Here is a 26613-nt window from a genome sequence, read left to right as displayed (position 1 = left end):
ACAAAGCACGGACATAACATCCAAATGTTGTACTAAACACAACGACGTCAATACATGTTTGTGTGGATTAATTGGTGTTCAATTTTTGATATACCAATTGGACAGGTACAAAGCAGAAGTGGTAAAACATTTTGATTAAATCATTGAACTGAGTTTAATTTTGCATTTTGCATTTTGCAATTTCTTTCATGTGTTTGGTGTGTGAGGGAGAATTATGATTTCATGATTTGTATGATATACATGTAGTCAGTGTTAATTGACTAGTGAGTCATAAGTCTCATAAAAACTAAACCCTCAAAACTATTCCATGTGTTAAAAGATCTTTAATGCAATGAGATGTAGTTGTAAACTTCACTTTAACATGATTTTACGAGGTGCACCTAATTACCTTAATTATATGTGTCAAATATTGTAGCAAAATAATTAGCTTAGGTTGAATTCCTCAATTTTAGAAAATATTGGACAAAGTATATGCGTTTTCTGTTTTCTTTTAGTAGTAACATTTGAAAATTTGTAGAATTTACGTTATTCTATTTGACCACTTTTGTTGATTTTCATGTTAGATACAACAGTCATGTGTGATTCTATTAGATTATTTCAATTTATATTTTCACAATATTAATTTTAATTATATTTTACCTATCTTTAATTAGAGGTATAAAGGGTTAAAATTATGCATTGACAAGTATAAAAGTCAAAATGTTGCAATTAAAAGAGAACGAATGAAATATATATTTGTTATCTTCAACATAAACCTAATAACTTTTTTGTCTCATATATAGTGAATTACTGAATACATAAATGAATAGAATGGGTTCTAAAAGTAGTCTCCAATTGACCTAATAATTAAAAGTTATCATACATGCCTTGCAATTGAAACCTTCTCAAGCTTCTTTATTGTAATTCACTTCTTATTAGATTTTGTAAAAACTTATCGCGCAGCCAATTTATTTTTTACGTTTTAATTACAAAAGATTCATAAAAGTTGATATATACTATTTGTCTTAATTACGTTTGTGTTGATTCATGTACGCAGACAAAATAGTACAGTTGTACTCACCTACGACTTACCTCATGCTTAGATTAGGTCATCACCCAAATTTGTGTACCTCTCTTAGAAAATACCGTGATCTTTCAAAGTTTGGATTATTGTCAATTGCTCACAAATTCTTTTTTATGTACTATTTTTTATTTAAAATATATGCCTCAATTTAATTGGTACATTTGTTAATGTCGAACTTTGACCAACAATATCTTTAAGGAAAAATTGGCCGCAACAACACCAACTATGACAAAGGTGCGTGTAGCAGCACAACCTTTTAAGGGTGCGGTTTACAGCACAAACTATGTAATTGGGTGCACATATTAGCATAAATGACACTAATGAACTAAGGTTGCATGGAAAAAAGTGGAATCTTTATTATTTTATATAATTGTTTAAACATTATTTAAACATATATGATTTTCCATCATGCATAACTAAATTAGCCTTACCTTTTTTTTTTTTTTTTTTCATTTAAGCATTTCTTGACCTCCACCATTATATTAAGCGGATTCCTTAAAAAAAAAAAATTGTGCTATTATTTTCCTTTGTTCGCTTCTCCAATTACTATTTCTAATATCGATCTCACATGATTGATTTAGTTTCCTATCCCTTTCCACCTAGTTAAATACTAAATTGATAAATAAAATAAAAAATAAAAAATAAAATCATTTAAATACCTTTATTCTACAAGATTTCAGGATACATAGGTAACTTTCTAAATACTAATATCAAAACCCACAAAGTGATTTCAAATACTTAATTCAAAAAATAATTTTAGAGTTGGATTTTAGGATATGTCAAATTGATTTTTTTGTTTTTGATGTACAACACTTAAATTGTGGAGGTTAAGAGAGAATTAATTTAAAGGGAAAAAATTAATTATAATGGAAGAGGAAACTAAGTCAATCATCACATGAGATGTAAAAAAAGTAATTGAAGAAACAAACGATAGAAAATAATGGCGAAAACTTTTTGAAATAATTCAATTTAATGGTTATTTAATTACATGTGATGGAAAATGGAAAATTAAGTAGAATGAAATTAATCAAAAATATTTTTAAACAAAAAGGCATTAAAAATATTTAAGATTTCACTTTTAGAAGAAATCTACATTTTGCCAATGTCATTTATGTTGTTATGTGCACCCAAGTGCATAGTTTGTGATGTTGAGTGCACCCTTGAAAGGTTGTGCTGCTACACGCACCTTTGTCATAGTTGGTGTTGTTGCGGCCAATTTTTCTTATCTTTAATTATAGATAAGTATTTGATAATTAACTACACATACAACCGGTTGTACATTGGTACTCTGTATCCTTTAATTATTTTTAATTTTAAATCAAGGCTTTAAATTAGATTGGATGACCGTTTAAAAAAAAATAAATAAATAAAAAATAAAAAAGTTAGATTGGGTGACTAGCTAAGAGCTGAGGCTACAAAGCTAAATTAAGGCACAAACATCGATACATGTCCCTATGCTCAACTAATTCGCCCTAAATTGAAGTAACAACTTGATATTTTGCGCTATAATTACAAGTTTTTTTATTAGTCGATGTTAGTTGCTACAATTGCGCTATAATAACAACTCTATAAATATAATATGGAAAAATACGTCATAACATTTGATTTTTATGTGATTTGTGGTGAATAAACATGTTGTATACCATATATCATATATCCATGATATACAAGACTTATTACTATTTCAAAAGTGGAGCACAAGCACGGCATAGTACATAGTAATCGGGGGTAATAGACTAATAGTTCACCTAATGTCTTGACTATCAAAAACTCGAAAATTCAAAGGGCACAGACTCAGGCTGGATGACTACCTAAACCTTATGAATTATGATGTGAAGCTAAATTAATGGGAAAGGGAGATTATATCATTAAAATTAACTCAAACAAAAAACAATCATTCGTGACGTGAAGAATGAAGAGATACGATAGTTTTGATTAGGTGAAAAATATACTCAAATGTATTCAATTATTCATGCTATTAAATTCCAAATTAGTTCAGCTACGTTTGGAATTTGTTTTGATCTAGGAAGATAGGAGCCAGATTTGGTCCATGAATGCTATGTGTCTTTTCATGCACATAATTGTAGTACCACACAAGTATTTTAATAAAAAAATTTATAGTGAAATACGTACTAATTTTTTTGACTATTACTATTAATTTATTACTCCGTGAAGGAAAAAAAATTCTCAATGTATACAAGAAAACACATACTGACCTCTTGTTATATTCAAGATAATAATTTTTACACAAAAAGGTCGTATTTTGAAAGAAAAAAAACCCTAAATTATTGGTAGGAGATATTGCAATTTTTTTAATAAAAAAAAAAACTATTATCGTAAATATTTTAATGGTTTTTTTAAGTGAACCAATGAAAAATTTATCGAACACTAATTATTTATATATATACTTCTTATTGACCATCGATTTATAATTACTGTGTCAAACATATATATATATAACTTTTGTAAAGTTTTGACTTCATTATAGGCTTATAACTATAAAAGCTATTTGAAAAATTACATCCAAATCCCACTTTGTCTTACAATGAAATATCATTCATTTATTTATACAATTTTTAGAACTATTTGTGATGATAAGGAGAAAGACCACGACCAGACCCTTTCACCCTCGCTATTTCTATATAGATCACCAAATACAGTACTTAGGTCACTTATTAGGAGTTTTAGGCAAGTGCCCAAGAAATAGGGGCAAGATCACCAAATTACCAACCCAAGATATAGTGCATGGCAATCTAGAAAATATAGAATCATGTGAAGGAACTAAAAATGCGTAGTAAATAAAGAATTAAAAGTAGCAACACTAAGTCAGGCTTTAAGCAAAATAGTTAATTACTAGCAAGCGAGCTAGCTTTATGTTTAAGCACAATAATCTTCAATTCCTCTGTAAAAGCTAACTTATCGATGATCGAGCTTTTCCTCTCTTCACTCTTTGCATTAACTCCTTGAGTTTTACAGAGTCGCATGTTAAATTTAATAATGTTGGCTTAATATGTCTATGTGTGACAAAGTTCGACTCTTGAATATGTACCCGTATGGGTTGTATTGAATCTTTGGTTTGTAATCCTTGGAGTGTTATTGGGGTGTTACACGCTATCTAGCCACGAACAAGACTCTTAAGTCTTCCATGCTAGCATTGTGTGGGTTATTCCGAAAACTTGTATATAATACCTTTGTACTAGATTTTTGTATGCAAATTCTAAAAGGCTAGTTAGAATGCTCTAAGTCATGATTTTAGAATAATGTAGTAGACTTTAGAAGAATATAGGTACTTAGCAAGAAGGCCTATAAATAAGAGTATCCTAAAAATTAACATTGGTTTTTATTAATAATATAATATTGATCTCATCCTGAAAATTATTCGAATTAATTGAGCTTCATAATAATGAAAACACAACTGTGATATGGAGTGTAGCGTGCTTATTTTTTCGCTGTGTAGTTTATGAGTATGAATTTTAGCTGAAATATTCTACACAAATAGATTTTTCAAACACAAAAGCCCCTAAGAGTAAATGTTCCAATCTACTTCATTTTTTGGTATTAAAATTTTTATTCTTCTATACTATTTGGAAAAGATTCAAACCATTGCACAATGGAACCACATATTTTAGACATATCAAAATATTATAGGTAATAGATATTCTATGAACAATTTAGACATCATACATTAAAATGTAGAAAATGAATCTAATTATAGCTACGTAAATAATACAACTTAAATCATGATTGATATATCAATTTTAAACCCAAAACTTTTAAGATTCAAAGTAAAATCTAAAAGGATTAATTGTGATTATCGAGTTGGATGAATAATACGTAATACCAGCTTCATCCCCGGCGCTGTTGCAACCCCATCTCCCTCTTTTTCCCTCAACTCACGCAAGCCCATTCTCGTTCCTCCACCCCTCCCCACTTTACTTGTAATGGAAACGGCTCGATCGCGGGGCTTAGTCAAGTCGAACTTGGTTACTCTGCCTGATGCTCCGATCGAAAACAAATCAATTGGGTTTAGGGTTTTAGGGGGACGTTTCTTGGTGGCGAAGGGGAAAGTGGGTCGATTCAAGGTCGGGGAGGGAGGCCCTTTTCGATTTGGGGGAAAGGGAGGAGGGGTGGTGTCGGGGTTAGGGTACCGTGGGAAGCGGGAATGGGGATGGGTGGACTGTCATGGGAAGGGTCGCCATTGCCAAGAAATAGGAATGGGTTCACGTGCTGGTTGCTGATTATCAATCGCTAGCAAGGAAGGGGGCCGGCAGTGGCCAGGTGAGGGTGGGAGAGGGAATGGCTGGGCTTTTTTGTTTTTATAATTTTTTTTTTAATGTTTTTTTTAGTTTTAATAATTTGTTTATTGTTATAAAATAAGCAGAAATATAAGAGATTGAGAGGAAATTGATCTGTATATACTACTTGTATTTTTTATGATGAAGGTATACATATATATATATACAGTACAATTGATAGGGTTTGCTTGGAGAATAATAAACCCTAAAATCTAGAAAGTTCTAGAATGATACAGGATGGACATCCACAAATATGTTTAGATAAGAATAAACCCTACATCTAGAATATTCCGGAATGATAAAGGAGTATAATGGTCATCCACACAATATTTCATAACACTCCCCCTTGGATGTCCATTATCGAAGACTGTGCCTCGTTAAAACCTTATTAGGAAAAACCCTGTGAGATAAAAACCTAATGAAGGAAAAAGAGTACAATATTCTTCGTAATACGCTCGAGACTGCCTCATTAAAAACCTTACCAGGAAAACCCAATGTGGGACAAAACCATGGTCAAGGGAAAAAGAGTGCAGTGCGTATTTTCTCCCCCTGATGAATACATAACTTCATATCTTCTAGTGTCACAGCAATGAATCCAATATGTTGGATATCTTCTCATATGTAGTAAAATATCACTCGTTGATCTTTGATCCTCCTAAACTGAAATTGATCTTCAAGTCTTCGATCACGTGAACATGTGAAATGTCTTCATTTCACCATACATGTGTTTATCTCTAATATCATTATTTCAAATCTCATCTGTTTAGTAGTTGATTTAAATAATAAACTAATACGATTATGACTTCTTCTGGAAGTCGTCAATGATAGAAATTGATGATCATTATTTGATCAAACTTCATTAATAATAATTTGATGACAAAACTTGATATCATAAATGTCATTCTTCAATTTCATATGAATTAATATAACACATGTAATTATATACATTTATCATGGTTCTTCTAGACCATAATAAAATAGTTTCACATGTAAGTATCCCGTTGATATTCTTTAGAATATTCATAATTGACATGATAGTTCTTTTGCAAATACAAATAGCAATTCTCACTAACTTTCATATGCTCAATCTTCAGGTTGAGATGTCAGTAGTCACATTGACTTATCAAGAGTTTGATAATAATTGAATTGCAATATTCAAGATATAAACTTTGCAGGGCTGAATATTTAAATACGTCGTACATAAGTTCTTCAGGAACTCTTCTTACATGATTTATAACATGCTATTCAATCATCAATATTTTCATCACAAGTATAAGCCCATTGGAACATAAGTATTTCTTTCTAATATTCCATCAGAGTTGTAAATATGTCTTACTATACTTTGAATGAACATTGACATACACCACAATTATTATATAGATTTTAAAGCATGCAATATGAGATATAAAAATATGATAACATAATTAACAAATTATACAATGAGTAATGCATTTACAACTTCGAACATATGTAATGAATAATCCAATAATCTACGACTCACACATGCATATGAATATAAATAAGACTCGAAATAATGCAAGACACTGTACAGTGTGGATTTTAAAAATCCATATTTCTTTGGACTTCTGGTCCATGATAAACTTTTATTATTATCATTATGTCGACATTAAAATGGACATATATTCCAGATCCCTTATTCACTAGTCCATTATATCACGCACATGCATTATTTATCGGTTCCATCATATCATATACCGGTATCATCATATTATTCCTCAAGGTACAATTTTAATTTGCATGCTATTTTGACAATGATATCTGAATACATTTTTCATTGGTACCATCATAATTTTTCTTATATCATAGGCCATCTATTACAATAATTCAGATATGTATACCACTTTTAGGGTATTTCATTCACTATGATATTTATATATTATTACACTATTAGTGTTAACAGCACTATCTTGCCAAATATCATATCTATTAAACATATCTTTATTTTGGAACCGATCATATACAACATACACTTCAGGTGTAGTGATTCAAGTACAATTGGCAAGATTTTATCTCAATGTATACACATAATTAATATGACCAAAATGTATATTCAACGCTATGCAACATGAGTCATAACTGAATACAAATTAAATCATAAATGTGCAACATATCTTGATAGCATATGGACGAAAGTTGGCTAAAAAACCTTTCAAATTACCATTATTTATATAGGGATTATCAGTTTAATTAATTTTTGCCAACTTACTCCAATTCTCCCCCTAAGTTGGTAAAATATCTCATTTATAGGGGCGTTTGATTCTATACCAACTTAGTAGACAAATTTGCACTAAATAAATTCACTTCCTTAGGAGGATCACAATCAAAATTTATTTCCCAGAAGATTTGTAATAAAGAAGTTCTATCTCTTCTGGAGAACAATTTCAATGAAGAATCATTTCTTCATTAACTTCATATTGCATGTGTATCTATTATTACCCTTTTCATTATATCTTCTGGAAAAACAATATCAATGGGGAGACATGTGTTGTGCAGTTGTACGTTTTTCCTTCTTTTCCAATTTCTTATGTGCTAACATATAATAGCCCCAATCAAAAGAATTGTTATACAAGCATAAATCATTTGCTTGTAATTCTACTAGGTGGTGATCTTCTGGATCTTTAAAGACTTAAATGGTGTATTTGGTGAGCTTCTGGTCACCTAATAGTTGACAATAATATATAAGTTATTTTGGTGAACTTTTGGTCACCCATTACTCTTTTATATAAGAAATCAAACCTATTAACTCTTGAAATTTTCATCAACACAAATTATTATGAATCACAATTCAAATATAGCTCAATCTCAATGTTATGTCTTGCCATTCAATTCATTTCATATATCTAACATTGAGAGAGTGTCAGCACATTATCAAATGAAACTTCAGGTTTCCATAACGGGTAATTATTAAACCCGCATGGCCTAATTTAATTATCACATCCAATCACTTCTCTAAATTTGAATTTTGGTCAGTTTTCCAATACTAGTGATCACTCTATTAAACTTACTTTATGCATGGGCATGAATATGATGTGATATTAAAACACCAACATGTGTTCTTTTTACAATTGGCAAGACAATCACTATTTTTTTTTTATTTTATTATTATTTCAATAATTACTCATACTCTGCTAGAGTTTTGACTATAATCTTGATACATGTTAATCTTGTTGGACGTTTCATACTCTTCTGGAGTCTTTTATAGAACATATGAACTTTACTAAAGTGATTTCTTCTAGAAATATATTGGGATTTATCACTTCCTCAAATTTGTCATTGTCAATAGTGGCTCCTTTCCTTTTCGAAGATACTTAATCATCTTTAGAACTTATTGATCTATCACGCTTCAGGCGTGCTATAGGTTCATCAGCAATTGATGTCGTCCTTCAGGGACATCAATGTAAATTGGAGCATTTACAGTACAACTAGTATATGAGTAATATGACAATGAAATTTATTTATATCCATCTTCAGGATGGTATCATTTCAAAATATTTAATTCACATGTGGCCACCACTATTAAATAAATCATCAATATTTAGGCTATTGTATGTACCAAACTGACCATCAATATATTCATGTACAAAAATTACATAAAAATAATGGAATAAACACTATCTCCCCCTAATCTTGCATATGGGGGTATAAAAACAGTCCAACAATCTTTAAATTCCTTGCTCTTTTAAGTTAGCAATATCATGTATCAATCAAAGTTAAATTTCTCTTGTAAAATCATGTAATTATTTTATTGATCCGTTGCTCACAATTTCATGTCATGTTGTATTTCATAAACTCATAATGATTATTTCTCGGTCAAATAGTTGAAATATAATAATGTTTGTAATCTTATTGAACTTTTCAATGATTTGATAACAAAAACATCATGCAAACATGCTTCTTTCCAATCATACAAATTCTCATTCACTTCTGGGAGTGAGTAAATCTAGTAATTTATAAATCATCAATTTTGACCTTGAGTTTGATAATATACTATTCAAAACTTTGTATATTCTTTCTCATGACACTATATTTATAAAATCACATTAGTATTGTGAAAATAATAGAAATTTCTAAGTCACATATAAATATCTTCATATTACTATCTTTTGCGGGTTTGTAAACCTTCATAGATTAAAGGAACTTCTGTTTTATAGGTATGAGATTTCATGTCCAACTTATTCAACATTCCTATATAATACAACTTCATTAAGGCGTATAATAGTATATATGTAATCATATTCAAAACACACATCAATAATTATTTCAACATTAAAGTGGCAGTATGTCTCATAATAGGTTCTACTTATATGTTTATTGACAATATGATCATATATGGTACACACCAAGTTAATGTCAATTATAATGCATGTACATGAGATAGTACAACGTACTAAAGAACAATATTTGAAACTTCAAGTCCCAAAAATGGAAAAGGATATGTAATTATACAGTATTAGATTGCAAGTTACTAGATGATATATGTCTAGATTGATCATTTCATAAATATCTAATGTATCTAATGTAATAGTCATTATTGTCATCACAAACTATTGTTCATCAATCAAATCCTTTCCCATATAATTAACAAAATAAAAGAGTTTCAACATTGCAGGTGAAAAAGCAAGATAGATTGTGATTAACATAATTCGAGGTCAACTAGAAAAATAAAGAGTGTTGACATCTAGTCAAACATCATAGGCTTGTGAAAAGGAATCCAAATCATATATATTTAGTTGTAATGCATATGCATTATTAAAATTAGCCATGCATAATATAAACATGTAATTGTTAAACTCACAAATCACAATTTAAGCATGTGTGGGGTGTCTAATATATAGTATTATTTTAGTGACCATGCATAAACTAAGTTGATATTCATACAACATGTATATATAATTCACAAAAGTAATATAAAGTATGTTAGTATTTGATGCAAATTAATTAGAGATAATTCTCTATAGTCTGTTATTGTTTCTTTCCATTCAATGCAGAACACAATATCATCAAGTAAATCATTGGGCCGTAAGACAAGTAAGGACAACTAGGAAAATCAAGCTAGAATATATATCTTTTACTCTTCAAAATTATCACCAAAAAAAATACGGTACTTATCTTTCACAAGTAAGATCTTAGGCCATAAGACAAGTAAATACATATTTATCACAATATGGTGCTCCGTGTAAAGTATATCTTCAGTCCTATTTTGTAATTTATATATATATACCGAACCGTGATAAAATTCTTAAAACTTATACTAACTAGAACAAACAAATAGGGTATTACAATAGCATAATACTTCAATTAATTAATTTAATGTATTAGTAAACCAGATAGTTAATATTTAAAAAGTATATGTAGATTAGATCATCAAAATAATATAATTTATAAATCTATGGTAGATAGTAATTCAAAGATTACATATCAATCAAGATATAGCAAATTATTGATCAAAAATAGTAAAACTACATATATGCTACTTAAGAGTACAATTTCCAGCAAAATTAATTTTAAATTCTAGGTATTAATTCATGAAGGGCCTAATTAATTTATTGTTCTCATCAAATCTTAATCTTATATATTCATAATTGGCTACCTAGTAAAGGAAGATAAAGTAGGCCGATGTTATAAGGCAGTTTCAATCATATACAAGTATTATACAGTTAGCCGGAGTGTCGGACATCATAGATAACTAATTTAATAAGCCAGTATCATAGTATCTCCATTAAAGTATTTTGCATGTGCTCACATTTCTTCTAAAAAAAAGTTATTAGATAGCGGACTAAATTAACAAAATCTAATTATGTAAACTTAGCAAGTAATAAAACTCAATTATATATCATTGGAAAACTACACAATGATAACGGATAACCTGATCAAATTCAACGATAATTTGGGGCAATCATATTTACAATATATTAAAGCTTTAATATCATATCATAATTCAAGAAAAGAAAAGGAATATAGAAGTAACCTTTTTCACCAAAGAAAAAGCAACGTTGAAGCAGAGTTCATACGAATTAATTTGTTTTCCAATTGCTAATATCCCTCATTCGCTCAATTGGTAGGAATGGTGCTGATAACGTGTTATAAAATAAGCAGAAATATAAGAGATTGAGAGGAAATTGATCTGTATATTCTACTTGTATTTTTTATGATGAAGGTATACATATATATATACAGTACAATTGATAGGGTTTGCTTGGAGAATAATAAACCCTAAAATCTAGAAAGTTCTAGAATGATACGGGATGGACATCCACAAATATGTTTAGATAAGAATAAACCCTACATCTAGAATATTCCGGAATGATAAAGGAGTATAATGGTCATCCACACAATATTTCATAACATTTATTTAATAAAAAGTTAAACTTTTACTGAAATTTAACAAATTATTTTTAATCAAAAAATTGACCTGTTAGGTAGGTTGTAGGTCATTTGGCCTATTAAAAGAAAATACTCCTTAAAAGTTGACTTATTTTGAGTTAATTGAAAAGTTAGTTTATTTTAAGCTAACCACGCAAAGGTTGACTTATTATTGACAAATTTTCCTTTTATTTATTTTAGTTGGGCATTTTTTAGCTCCAATAGCCCATAATCAAGCTAGTAGTTAGACATTATTTAAAATTGCAAGCAAGTATCTAGGTACAATCATTAAAATGCTCTATATCTTTCAATCAAATTAAATAAGGAAACATTTTTACATTTATAGGCATAAAATAAGATGACGTAATAGATTTGGTAAAGAAAAAACTCTTCAAACAGCATATAACATTTTGTCCTTTTGCATTCTTTGTATATTAACTTTGACTACACTGAGGTAGTATTAAACAAATCAGCAATAACAAAAAAACCCAAAAACTATATGTTCACTCTTCAAACTTGGCCACTGTAGTTAAACTTCGAGGCTGCCATTAATTTTATCAATGGTAAGCTCCAAACTTTTCTTCAAATTAATGTCTTTAGTTGATAATAAAGATCACCAACAATATAATAGGGTGATTATAGTCCGTCCCTACAGGTAGGGTTTAGTCGATTTTCTATTGTTTGTTTGTTTTTCATGTGTGCATGGTTACAATAAGTTGGAAGATTTGTCTTACAAAATTGTGGAATTACATGTCTGTTGGTATAGGGGTGCAAATTTAAAAGATTTGTCTTGTAAATTTACTGATCATGATGACCAATTAAGTTTTATAACTTTCATGAGAATCATGACTATACATCAATGGAGCTCCGTCAAGAACAATGCAATGACATATAAAATTAAGCAGGAGCAGTTCAAAAGTGATACTACTCGTATTAGTTTAAGGGTGTTTAATACTTGTTTTGTGAATTTAGATATCTTAAGGGATGATTATTGTAAGTGCTGAATGACTATTATTATTTAATGCAATCACCCATCCTTATTCCATTAAAAAAAAATGAGTATTAAACAATAGTGAAGGCCACCAATAATCTCATCTCCATCTCATTATAAGCTAAAAGAAAAAATTAAATAAGTGAAACATTTCACTTATGCACATATGTCAATACAAAAATTTGACTAATAATATCTTTAATTATCAATAAGTAATAATTTTAACAATTGAATTTTAATACCGCTATTTTTGAGCTTGTCGTCCCTAAACAAACAAAGGGCAGGGGTGAGAATTGGTCCCACAATCTCTTAAAATTGAGAGAAAAGCTCTAACTACGTGAGCTATCCCTCATTCTCTGAATAAACATATTCTCTCTTTTCCAGATCAATAACTGATTAATCATAGGCATCTCCCACATATGGTAGGTACTTCGTATAATAATTCGTAATTTCGTACGTGTTAAGACTCAGGAGTAGAAAGGTCGGGATCTAGCCAGAACTTGCAACACACTACATAAATTGGTAGTGTCATTCAACCAAGTGGTAACAATATCAATATGTGTTTATTACAAGACTATTTAACATTCTCTTATACAAAAAAGAAAAAAAAAAAAAAAAAAAAATCTCACTACGTTTCTAATTCAGGATGTTGCAAGTCATTATGTGTACAAAGGCTGTTCATCCAAAAAATATTCTAAAGGGAAAAAATGAAATCAAATGGCACAAATTAAATATGTAAGATTTTCGTTACAAAATTCTACAAGTGATACAATGGAAGCAACAAGCATATATCATCATTCCATGGCTGCCTGGCTCGCACAATTTCCCAGCTGTATGAATCCGAAAATCATCATCGAAGCACTGACTTGATATCCAGGCATATGTATACCCATCGGCATCACTAATCCTCAACTTGTTATCTTTGACATTACCCTGTTCATTACATATGAACCATGGATACATCCTTTTATAGCAAATCCATAAGTGGCGGCTGCTCAGAAGCTGGCTTACGTGTACCAGTAGCCATGCCAGAAGAATGACCATGAGCTCCTCTGCCTCTACCCCTCCCTCTACCAACAGCAGTGGAGGGTGGTGGAGCCAGTCTAAGGGCATTATGGTCAGTTTTGGGAGATGAGAAAATGGAACCAAGATCTTTCGAATTCCCTGAATTAGAAGTGCCATGATTTTGTTTCAGAGCACCTAATGGCTGCCCATATCCTAGCCCGTTATCAAAAGCCAAGCAGTTCAATCCTGAAACTCCCTGATATTGTTTTGATGGCTCAATAGAACTTGGAGTACCAGAAGCCCAGCTTGAGAAATTGATGTTCTGGGGAGTTGTGCTGTTTGAAGAGCCTGTGCTATAGCTGGAACCAAGCTTGTTAGTGGATAGTCCTGAAATTCCGTCGTTTGAAATTCCAGAACCAGTAGGTCTAGGGGGCCAGTCAGCAAAAGGGTCAATTTCATCAAAACCTGCATTAGATGCTCCCTGATTTTGCATCTCATTATTACTTAGAGAGGTTACACCAGCTGTACGAGGTGGCCACTCAATATCAATAGACGGGCAAGAATTCATCAGTTGTGAATCAGAAACAGAAGGTAACACAGATGAATGGGATTGCATGGATACACCATTCGTCAAACAATTCTCATCAACAGGCTTCATTGAAGATGATATATTTGTTGGATAAAATTGGCTAGATGTGTCCGATTTCTTTGTGACAGGCCAGTCTTCATCCCATGATTGCCCCTTCTTCACAGCTGTGGCAGACAGTGTCCCATTCATTTCTTTAGGTGGTGTCGTCATAGATCCTAGTGCAGGAGATGATTTAACCTCATGAATGCCAGAGTCAGACACAGATACTCCTCTTTTCTCCTCTATTTTCCTGTTATTAGACCAATCCCAGATAAACCAAATGAGAATCTTTGCTCCCATTGGCCATCTCTATAAAGTGTAAATAGCAATATGCATTAAAGAAGCACATAATAAATTTACCTTAAAACGTCCTTGACAAAGGCCATATATTTTGCAAACTGCTGGACATTCAATTGCTGAGCGACTAAAAGAGGGATGAGTAGAGGGAGAACATGTTCTGCCACAAACTCTGTTCCGTACTAAAGAATGAAGATAGCCAGAAGGAAGCCAGAGATAAGAATTAGTTCCAACTTCTAATATGGATTTAATAGTAAGCATAAAGCATCTTCAGAATGACAATAATACTGATTTCATACCTGTTTCAAGATAGAGTTAGCAACCGAAAGAGTACACATAAGAGTTGGCTGAGAACGGTCAACAGCTGTGCAACGTTGAATAGTTTGTAATATTTCTATGACAGAATTTTTATCGAGCGTATGAATCAACTCCCCTAAGCATAGCAAAGCATTCACTCTCACCTGCCCATCAGAAGCAAATTTAGCAAATATAACTGCACAAAATCCAGAGATGAAATCACAACAGATGCTGGAGACATGAGAAAACAATTTAACAAAATATCTCACATCAACTGGATGTTGGAGGTTATCAAGCTAAGCTGTACTACATACAAATTCATACGCCAATGTTTAATCTCTACTGGTTTCAGTGAAATTATTGCCCCAAAAAACTTCTATATACTACCTCCGATTTTTTTTAGTTGCAACTTTGGAATATTTTATCTCTCAAATAATACCCCAAAGTTGCAACTAAAAAAAAAACGGAGGTAGGAGATCATTTCCTATTAAAGCAAATACACCTGTTCAACATGTTAACAATTATTATAAGAAGTCTCAGGGCACTTAATGGAACTTATGTCCCCAGCAGGATGGACGAGAAACTGATTTTGTCAGTGTGCTATTGATGATTTCAAATGATTACAGAGCCCTTCTAAGCGATATGATGTCTTCTATGATAAAACAAAGAGTAAGCTCACATTGCAAAGAGTCCGTGTATTTCACGCTAATCTTTCCATTCCACTATATGCCAATTAGCAACAATTAATACTCCTATTAGCTGCCACAGCATGTCATCTTATGACTAGTACTAAAATACTGCCAATCTTTTGACACTCCAGCATCTACTAATGTCATCTAAAGCACAATAAGATACTGACACAATAAACCACATATATAGAGGAGAAGAATAGAAGATGAAGTTACTTACAGCAGCAACAGTAGTCTTGAGAGCCAGGCCATGTACACGAGTAACTATCGCTTGCTTCACTAACTGTACCGATGAGAAGCAGGAAAACATTATAAGAGGTATGCTAAGCAACCAAAATACAATATAATTCTTAGGTACATAAAAATAATCTATTAGCCCACTTATCCCGGAGAGAAAAGCCTATTAAAGAAAGTGCCCCACAAGCTAATAAATCTATCACATAGCAAAATGCCTATCCTCTCATAGAAATCTTTAACCTTTTCCCATTTAAAATCATCTCCCAAAAAAAAAAAAAAAAAAAAATCCTTGAGAGTCAAACCTGAGGATCCAGAAGCTTTGTCAGAGAAAGTGTCCTTTTCAGAACTTCCTCTTGTATGCGGGGATCAGTGTCATCATAAGCACGAACAAGCATGGGAAGAACACGTGAGACTAGATCTTCGTGATTACTCTGAATGGTTTTTGAAAAAAAAAAAAAAAACCGGAAGGTCAGTGGCAGGCATAAAGTCTAAGCACATAATAATTCACATAACTAAAGTAAATGCCGAAAATCAGACGACAGTTATTACAGCAAGACAGCATCAGGAAAAATAAATCATAATCCCAGGCATGTACGCAAATTTCGTTATCCAGGCCTTCAATAGTCCTAAATGAACAGTAATTATCCACACAATAAATGCATTCAGATCTATGTGGCCCTTAAGTTCACATATAAGGGCCTATATTAGCAAAATCATACAAGAATAGAAGTCACATGCTCCACACAACCAAAAAATAAATAAAATGAAAGAGAGCAATGATACCACAAACACCACTAGTTCCTGAACATCCTAGGCATGTATAACTTGCTTTAATGTCAAAGAAGACATTGACATACAATAACTTACATCTACTTAACAGGGAATGACATCCAAACGCCCAAAAGCTTAAGATCACACTGTGCAAAGATACACACCAACTTACGCTGCTAGGACAAGATTTGGCTCTGAGACCTCTTAATCATTGTTTTTGAACTAACCTATTTCTAGATGATCCTACGTATACTTCATCCATGTTTTTCAATTCTAAAGGTAAAAATTTGTTCAATTCCTCTACGTAACATGTCCTTCCTCATTTCTCTTCCTGGGTAATACTCCCTTTCTGATCCGATACCCTTGAGATTTGGCACAGAAATGCATGGCTACTAATTCATTAGAGCATCATGTAAATCACTACTTGAAAGTCGTAAGTCACTACAATTATATTAGTTTACAAGCACTTTGATTATGCCCCCTCATCATATTACCCTAATGGACACCATTTCAAATAAAGCTATACTTCTCATCTGAAGAATGCCACCTTCCCCCCACTATCCAGCCCAAATATTTCAAATTCCCACGAGTCTCACCTCTAGCCTTCAAATTTGTGCCAAATCCTATTGTGAAAACAGTTAAGGGAAAGGAAGTACTTTTAAATGACTGAAATTTAAGACAAAAGCACTGTAAAGAGAGAGTACCCATCTATATATAATATACTAAATCCAAAGACACAAAAGCAGGTTTCCCTCCGAAAGTTACCCCCTAATCATAGCATAATTAATGAAATGACTTGCTTTGGGATGTAAACATGAGTCTGGGGCATTAAGAATATACAAAAAATAATAATAGTAAATAAATAAACATCCATTGAAATAAGCTTTAAATTAGGAGCAAAAAACAGTTAAAAATAAAGCAAAGCATGGCTTGGGTGCTACCTAATTTTTATTATAATCTGAATTCTAATATGCTCTGAAATGCATGAGCTACACCAAGTTATAATTACTGCTTGTGATAATGCAATTATACTGATATGGCATACTCTCTTTCACAACTTTGCAGCCTAATTCAAAGTACAAAGAGCTATTTCACCCAAAAAGCTAAAAAGGGACACTTGTTACATGAGAACAAAATTGCGGGAATGGCAATTTAACTATCAAAATCTTAATTTGCATCAGCTTCACGTATGCTTCAAGGAATTAAACATAAAATAAGGGATGTTGGATTCATAGGAATTCATGATAGAAAATTGGCAATGAGTTTCCAAAATTACTGCTCCAAAGTTTTATTCATGGAATGTGCATGAAAAGAGGTATATGCGATTGAGAATAACCCACCATCATGTTACCCAAATAAGAGAAAGGATAATAATGTTAAGCCAGGAATTGGGTACTGCCAAATTAACTGCTCCTTCTCTATTATTTTCAACCACATCAACGTAGACGGTTCATGGGTTATGGTATGATGGATTTAGAGGTTGCTGCTACTGATGCAGACAATAGATTACAGGGAGAAAGCAAGAGGGGGATTAAAAATAAAAAAGTCTCACAAGTGACATTCTCTCCCCTTGAGAAATATGCTATTAACAAGGATACATAAGAGCTAAATTTTTACAAAAACATATCTATTATTACAGCTCAGAACGAAGAATACAGCAAGAGGACAAGGTGCCCTCACAAATTAGGCCCTGCTCTCTTAAAATCTTTACCTTAACTGGCTTAATTTATTATAAAAAAAAGCTCAATAAAAATAAATTGCAATCAGTTATACTGTAATAATTTTCAATTGGTAACAATAAGTTTCAATCAATAAAAATAAGTTCCATCAGTAAAAATAAATTTTATTTACCAGTAAAATTCAGTTTTGGTTAGTAACATTAGGTATATTAGAAGTTTCAATAAGTTAAAATAATTTAGATTCCTATAGAATCAATTGAATTAGAACAGGGCCTTAGCCTAATTCTTCTTCTGAATCCCCCCAGTCCTTTTTTAAATAAATATACAAATAACGATAAACTTTAAGACCGCTTATTCCAATCTATAATAACTCGTCCTTATTCCAATCTATAGTAGCACACAAATCATGTGAAAATAATTTACTAGGGGAAAAAAAATTACAATTTCCCATTCCCACTCCCCCCAGCAACTCCAATTTTTACTTCCAAAATGCCCTCAATAAATGGGTTTAAACTCACAATTTGACCAAAATAGACAGGAAATAAGCAAATGGGCAGGGAATAAGCCACTCAGCCAATATGACCAAAATTGCCACTAATGGACATATATCAAACTAATGTACCCCCGACTTTGATATGCCTTACACAAGACTTGGAATCATAAAATTCTCCATCCGAAATCCCACTTCCAATTCCCAAACTGCATATTCTATACTGAAAAAACCACCAGCATGCTAGAACGTATTAAAATCAGCAGCAATTTTATTTCCCTAGTCACTCTATGGTGGAGATCCGTTGTGAGATAGCATACAGTTGTCTAATAGTGCAACAAAGTAAAGACTGGCAATTGCTAAGTTGCTAACTATACGGCTATGCTTCAACTTTGTAACACCAGGGTAGCTTTTGGCCAGACTAACCCATCCGTGCCTCCTTTGATTCAAAGAGAAGCACAGAATTTCATATAACTTGCCAAGGGATATCGAGGAGCATATGAAAACTACCAATCATAGGCATCTTGATAGCAGGAGAAGGAAGCAAAAGGATCAACAAATAAATTAGGCTAGCTGTATCACCTTGTTTATGATCAGTTCAGCATGCTTCACTAGCAGCAACAGTGTATCACCAGAAGCAGAACTTAAGACTGGGACAAGAGCTGGCAAGGTTGATAGCCCAAATTCTTGTTTGTCCTGCATAAAAGTTGAACTCATTATATGTGTGGTATTCCAGTTAGAAAACATGGAGAAGAGCAGTAATAGAAAATAAGTACCCTCTCATTGCTCAACAAATCAGCAAAGAAAACCCATAAAGATAGAAGCATACATCAAAAGTCACTTAAAAGTTCAGATACTCGCTGGTATCCGCCATACAGATACCACCACAACACCTATCACATAATTATTATAGCACTAGATTAATCCCGTGTGATGCACTGTTTTAAAATAAGAAATGAATTATAGACTTTTAACACGTACTGAAATAAAATAACTTCCTCATTTTTCCTAACTAATTTCTAATTAAATATGAATATACAATTCCCGAAAGTGCATAATTTTCATATTTAATTAAGAAATTTCAATTAAATTATATTATTAACTATTGTCAACAACTTGTAAATAACTAAATAGCATAATATGTGTAGAAATCCCAAAATTTAAAATTTAAAAATTCAAATGGAATAGATTTTCAAAGCTATGTTAAATAGGGTAGCTTAAAAAGGAAAAAAAATATGACATAATCTTTGCATTTTGGAGGGAAAAAATTAAATAAAAAAGTGACACATAGGCAATGATGACATCAGCGGTTGTTATTTTAGTATATATATAGATAGATTACAAGGTCAAAACTTGCTCAAAGATTGCAGAACTGATAGAACTGAACAAGGCAAAACAATGGCAACAATCTAGATCAATTGTGATTAAACCAACCAGTCAAGCAATAATGTCTGTACCTGAGACTCAGCTATCATAAGGACCATCGGCAATATCATTGATTGTATTACGACATTGCGAAGTTCAGCACAAAGAGGTGGAAGAACCTGCACAGAGCAGAGTAAAAAGGTATATCAGATTCTAAAGGATTTACATAGCATGGGAAGCTCAGCTGGATGTCAGCAATCTGTGAAATCTGAAAAGCTTAAATGCAGCAGTAAAGAAAGTCAAACCTTATACCGCAACACTCTTGAGTCAAAGTCCTTCCACATATCCGACAATGCTTTCAAAAACTCAGTCTTCTGCATGTTATCTCGCTCCTGCAAAACAAACCATTTATTTTATCAATAATCTTATTAAGGCAATTAAGGTGAACCTGCAAAACTGAGGGGAAAACAGATGATTCTTACAAGCAAGTGGTCCAAGAAGCGAAGCGCCCGCAATCTTGTATCATCTCGAAAGAAAGATGAACCTCCAATAGATTTGAAAGATAAATAACTTCCATTAATTCTCAATAACATTAACAATATGACAATTTGGACACTCATTATGACACTTCAAGCAAAATCAACATTTTAACTACAAGAAACAAAATGCTCTATCCCATTACGAGACAGCTCAGATAAAATTATAAAAACATTCTAGACTGTCATGGATTTTCCATTTATTATGACATTTTTATCATTTACTCCCTCCCATCCTTAAAATAATGCCCCATTCCCAAGTAATAGACTAGCCTAGGGGAAAGGACACCACTACTATTGCATTATAATTCAGCGAGGTAGCTGTGAGAAAGAGATTGAAGACCTGGAATCGTAGCACCATTGTTGATGATTTAATTACATCAGCATTAAATCAATTATCCATTTCCCAAATTTGTTGTATTCCAAAATATTAATTTTCTGTCTAGTACATCTATATTCCAGAGTATCATCTAAATCTTCATCTCCTTTTAACTTCCATCTCAAAAATCTTGGTCTATTATAGCCCCTCATTTCACATTAGAAGTTGTTTTGAGTGAGTAAAAATTTCTTTCACTTTGCATACAGGGGATAAAGTAGAGAGGAAGTTGTGGAGCACCTGCTACATAATACAGAGATAGCACAATCTTCAACAGAAAAGCCAAAAAGGACTGGTGCAATCTTCTGTAGCCAAGGGGAATATCAATAAAGCATATAACTATCTAACAAGTATATACAGCACTTAATGAGAACTTATGCAAGAGTCCTGCCCCAAAGAGAAAAATGAATCTAAGTTTGGTCTTCAACAAATTACGAGAGCTAAGCACATATCATTATTACATATAATGGAAAGCCTATTATTTAAAATCATATCTTTGACAAAGCCTGACAAGATAAAATTCACTAGACTACCGAAAATCAATGGAAGAGTAAAACTTTTGAAATACGTAGAAAGCAAAACTACTATAAAAATACTAGTTTTCAGCTACTCCCTCCATCCATGAAAAATCTTCCTGTTAAGCTTTGGCATGCATATTAAGGAATTTAGTAGGATGGGTTAAGAATGACTAAGAAAGAGAGTTAGTGGAGGGATCCAATTCACATGAGTCAAGTAATTCTAATTTAAGTAACAGAACGATTTTTAAACCCCTTTTATGGACATCCTAAAAAGGAACAACAAATATTTAACTGTTGTGGTAATGTAGACTGACTTGTGATTTGAAACAAATTTTTGGCTAATATACCTCGTAAATAGAAAAGTAAGCAGTAGAATCTTTGCGCAAGCAGTTAAGGAGCCAAAAAAAAAAAAAAAAAAAGAAAGCATAAACCAGGACTAATAATCCAATAAAAGGAGTACACCCAGTACCTGTAAAATCCATAGCCGAAGGCCTCATAGACTCATTAGATGAAAGCATCCTTTGTAGGTCAGGAACCAACTCTGCTGGGATGGATGAGAATGTTTCACTAGTTAAATAGTTCAGCGTATTCATGTACTGTCAAAAAAGAACCAACTATTTAGAATGATAGACATACTACACATCATTGATCAAAGCAATTCCAATACATGGGAAAAATGGCCCGAGAAGAAATAAATTAATTAATTAAGAAGTGGTCTAAATAAAGATCCATCAGAGGGCATCTTTGATCGAATTATCTGCCCAAATGTCTAAAATATCTAAATGACACAGGTGAATAATATGCAAAAACCATATGTAAAGAAAAAACTGGTCGAATACAATTCAAATCTATAAGTGCAAAAATAGGTACTCCTCAATAACAGATGTTTCAGAGCTTCAAGCAAAGACAGAAGAAAAGCAACAACAAAATTTAAGGTTGTAAGTAAAATTCTTGGTTCTTGCTTCTATTCTCTTTTATCAGCTCCTACACCTTCCTACCTCCATCCCCTACTCAAAAAGTATGAAGTATAAATTAAAGGGAACTATCCAGCAAAGGTACAGAGGAATTTGAGATATAGTAGGGGATGACTCTTAAACTACCTTACTAAACAAGATTAATCCATCAATGAATGCATAAAAATTATAACTTTGTTGGTCATAAAAAGTCAGAACACAGGAACAAAAAAAAACATCAATATTTCATATCTCAAGTTACAATTTAATGAGATACCATCTTGACATTGTTGTGGCAGTCCAATAAAGGCTTACGAGCAATCAAGTGATAGGCAAGGCATCCAAAACTGAATATATCTGACGAACAACCACCTGAAGATTCTTTACTGCGAACCAGCTCAGGGGCAGTATAGTTAAGAGAGGGTTGGAGCGGAAGTATAGAATCCTCCTCGTCATATTCCTGCAAGTCAACCCATTAAAGGTAAGTGTTCTTAGCACAAAATGGGGTATGCATAGCCAAAAAAATTTAGCCAAAGATATTACATCTGTGATCTTTCAAAAGAAAAATGTTTAGATTTCAACACGTCAATAGAGGCAAAAGAATAACTTACAGCATAGTGGAATGCCTGTGCACTTAATGAAGCTCCAGATGCCTGATCAGTGGAAACTGCAAAACCAAAACCACCAAGCTTCCAGGCTCCACTAGCAGTAATTAACACACTCTGCAACAGTAAACAGCTTTAGAACATGACAAAGGTTGATAAGATAATAACTCTTTCATCTAAAAAAAAAAGGAAACAAAAATAAGATCTGCCCATAACAGATTGCAACAAGTTTTGGTCTCCTATAATAATTTGACCTTAAGTGTATTTTACTAAAAGGCCTGGTATGTAATCTAACTTATTTAACGGCATCCAAGGAATTCAATCATAAACCATCAATATTTAGGATAACCTTTTCCAGATATCAGTATATGTGAAATGAACTCCAAATCAAAAGAGAAATTAACGACAGGTAGAAGAGATGAGAAGTCCTATAGAAATTAGACAGGGTGTCAATCAAACAAAAGATCAGACGAAGTAATTTCCAGAATATCCATTAAGAAAAGAAACATCAGGTCAAATGCACACGAACACCACTCAATCTGAAAAAACAACCCAACGGGAACCCTACTCCAACATGTTCTATCATTTATTCAGAACAGAAACGCTAAACATGTCAATCAAAGCCTTAATCCCATGAGTAGTCGACTACATGAACCAAAAGTGATTATTCCGTATATTCATCCACAAAAATCTTCCTCCCTCCATCCCCTACGATCAAATACCTCATCCTCATGCAAAACCATTTGCTTCATATCCTTCCTAATTCCTTCCAACCAAGTCATTTTCGGTCTCCCTCCACCTCTTTTAAGCTCTCCATGATCTCACTCTTTCACTCTTCGTACCGGAGTACCTTAGGGTCTCCGTTTTACATGCCCAAACCAATGCAAGCGAATTTCCCTTAGTTTCTCTGCAATGCCTGCAACATTCACTTTCTTGCGAATAACTTCATTTCTAATTTTATCTCTTAGAGTGTTCCCGCAAATCAATCTTAACATACGCATTTCCGTACTTCCATCTTTTTAATGTGCTCCTTCTTAGTAGCTCAACATGTGGTACCATAAAGCAACACTTGGTCTTATGGCAGTCCTATAGAATTTCCCCTTCAACTGTAAAGGAATGTTTCAGTCACATAACACTCCCGTGGTCGCTCTCCATTTAAGCCACCCCGACTTAATCTTGTGGGTCACGTCTTGATCAATGTCTGGATGATCGATCCAAGATAATTAACACACTCACTCATGGTCAAATCCTGTCCGTCCAAATTCACTACATTATCGTTTGTCCCCCTCTGTGTACCAAAGCGGCATACCAAATATTCGGTCTTACTCCAACTTAGCTTAAACCCTCTAGATTCCAACCTTTGCCTCCATTGCTCCAAAATGGCATTAACCCCATCTTTAGTTTCATCCACCAGAAACGCCAAACATGTGGAACACATAAATTTAGCCTACTTACAGCCAGAAGCAACATAGAAAAATGCAGATGCTGAGATGGCATCAAGAAGGAAGCCAAGCCCACACTCTCTCCGCAACCTTAAATCAATGTGCTAAAGCCATAGGACTATAGGAGTTTCACAAGTTCAGAATGGAAAGCATACGACTTTCAATCATACCACACACAAAGCATATGACACGAAAGCAACAAAAAGATCTCTTGACTGATTAAAAACTACCCATTCATGTCATACATAGTTCAGAAATGTTATATATATATATATATATATATATATATATATATATATATATATATATATATATATATATATATATATATATATATATATATATATATATATATATATCAAACCAAACACATCTCTAGCAATTATAGGTGGATTCAAGGGACATGGTATGGTGAGAGAAAATGAGTGCATCAGAAGGATGATATAGTAATTATGAAACCCCTAATATAGTACTGAGAAAAAAAAAAAATCCACTCACTCGAGATATTAAATTTTCCTCTCAGACTGAACATCTAGATACTCTCTATCCATCAGCTACAATAACAGGTAATAAAAATTGTCTCTTCAGGTGTTCGACCATTTAGGTTAATCCCACAGTTGCAAGTCACTAGGAAATGTATTTCCTAATTGTTCAACAACTAGCCAGCAACTAATTTAAAACAATATAACACAATATTCGTTGCTTCTTAAAGGTGGTCATCTCAATTTTCTTACCATCACTAAACACTCCATTACAAAAAAAAACTTCCACTACTTCAACAATCAGCAAACCCCTTGTGCAACACATAATGATATAAACAAACATAACTTTCACTTCATCGAAGTAATCGATATGACAACATACTGGTTACACATCGCAACTGATCATCACAAAATATTACCATTGTCGAACACGAAAGAAAGTTGATAAGAAGAGCAACTAACCTCAGGAGAAATCGCTCTGTGAACAAGCCGAGCATTATTATGAAGAAAGTCCAATGATTCTGCAACTTGAAGCAACCCATGTTTGACTTCCAGCAACCCCATCTCCTACACAATTCCCCAAACAAACATGTACAAAAACTACATCAAAAAACCAAAAATTAAATCACAATTCAACTCCCAACAATAAAAAAAAAACATCAATCAACACTAATAAATTAAAAACCTTTTACCATACCATAGCACTTTTAAGCTCCTTAGAAACATTCCCAACATTATGCAAATCCCCAAGAACATTAGCAACAGAAGCAAAAAGCGGCTCAGTCACAAATGCCATTGCATTCTTAGTCTCATCAAGCGCCTGCACCACATGCACAACGCCAGGATGCCGAATTCTCACCAACCTACCGGCATCATTCCTCAAAACATCCAAAAACGAATCCTCGGCCGCCTTCGATAACCCGGCCCGGGTTCGAGCCTCAGTAAGCGCCCTCTTATCAAGCAACCAAACACAAACTGCGGAATACTGCGACCCAACAGTAGAAGATCCACGAGGTTTCGCAGAGTACAATTTCCAAGCAAGAGCAGGACCTGCTGATCCAATCGGATCAACTAATTCGTAATCTTGTAAGGGTTTTGGACCTGTAACTTCTTGTACGGTTGTTGATACCGTTTTCTCGATTACTGCTGCTGTTTTCGCTAATGCTTGTGTTAGGGTTTTCATGTTTAACGCCATTGTTGAACAATCAATCAATCGATCACTAAGAAATTCGAATTGAATTGCTGAGTTGATGATAATAATAATTATTCGATTGTTAATTGTTGATTGGATCGATTGATTTGGTTGATCAGAGAAATTTGTAGCTCCGCCGTGTACGGTGGCTTGTACGACGGAAGGAAGTTTGGGGGAAATTAATGGAGGTTGAAAGAGGTGATTTGTTGTTGATGTTGGAAGATTGGTGGCATCTCTTTGTCCACTTCAGCTTTTTTTTTTTATTATTAAATGTTTTTTTAATTTTATTTATCTTTTTATTTGGACATTGTTTTTGGG

The 26613-nt window shown here is 32.9% G+C and overlaps 1 protein-coding gene across 1 annotated transcript; it reads right to left on the bottom strand.

Annotated features, from left to right (window-relative positions):
- Positions 1-13250: 13250 nt before the first annotated feature.
- Positions 13251-26613, bottom strand: LOC145586491 (SCY1-like protein 2 A). Its single transcript, XM_081643336.1, has 14 exons — positions 25801-26613; positions 25566-25670; positions 23186-23296; positions 22852-23034; positions 22091-22217; positions 20674-20735; positions 20497-20583; positions 20284-20370; positions 19409-19522; positions 16189-16317; positions 15870-15932; positions 14963-15124; positions 14727-14845; positions 13251-14616 (listed from the first exon to the last, which is right to left on the bottom strand). Exons 1-14 carry the CDS (start codon positions 26296-26298, stop codon positions 13701-13703), a joined length of 2763 nt encoding a protein of 920 aa, XP_081499462.1. The 5' UTR covers positions 26299-26613; the 3' UTR covers positions 13251-13700.

The sequence above is a fragment of the Chenopodium album genome, chromosome 16 (assembly GCF_948465745.1).
Source record: "Chenopodium album chromosome 16, dcCheAlbu1.1, whole genome shotgun sequence".
Taxonomy (NCBI): Eukaryota; Viridiplantae; Streptophyta; class Magnoliopsida; order Caryophyllales; family Amaranthaceae; genus Chenopodium; species Chenopodium album.
Note: the sequence above shows the minus strand (reverse complement) of the source record. Positions and strands in the feature narration are given on the sequence as shown.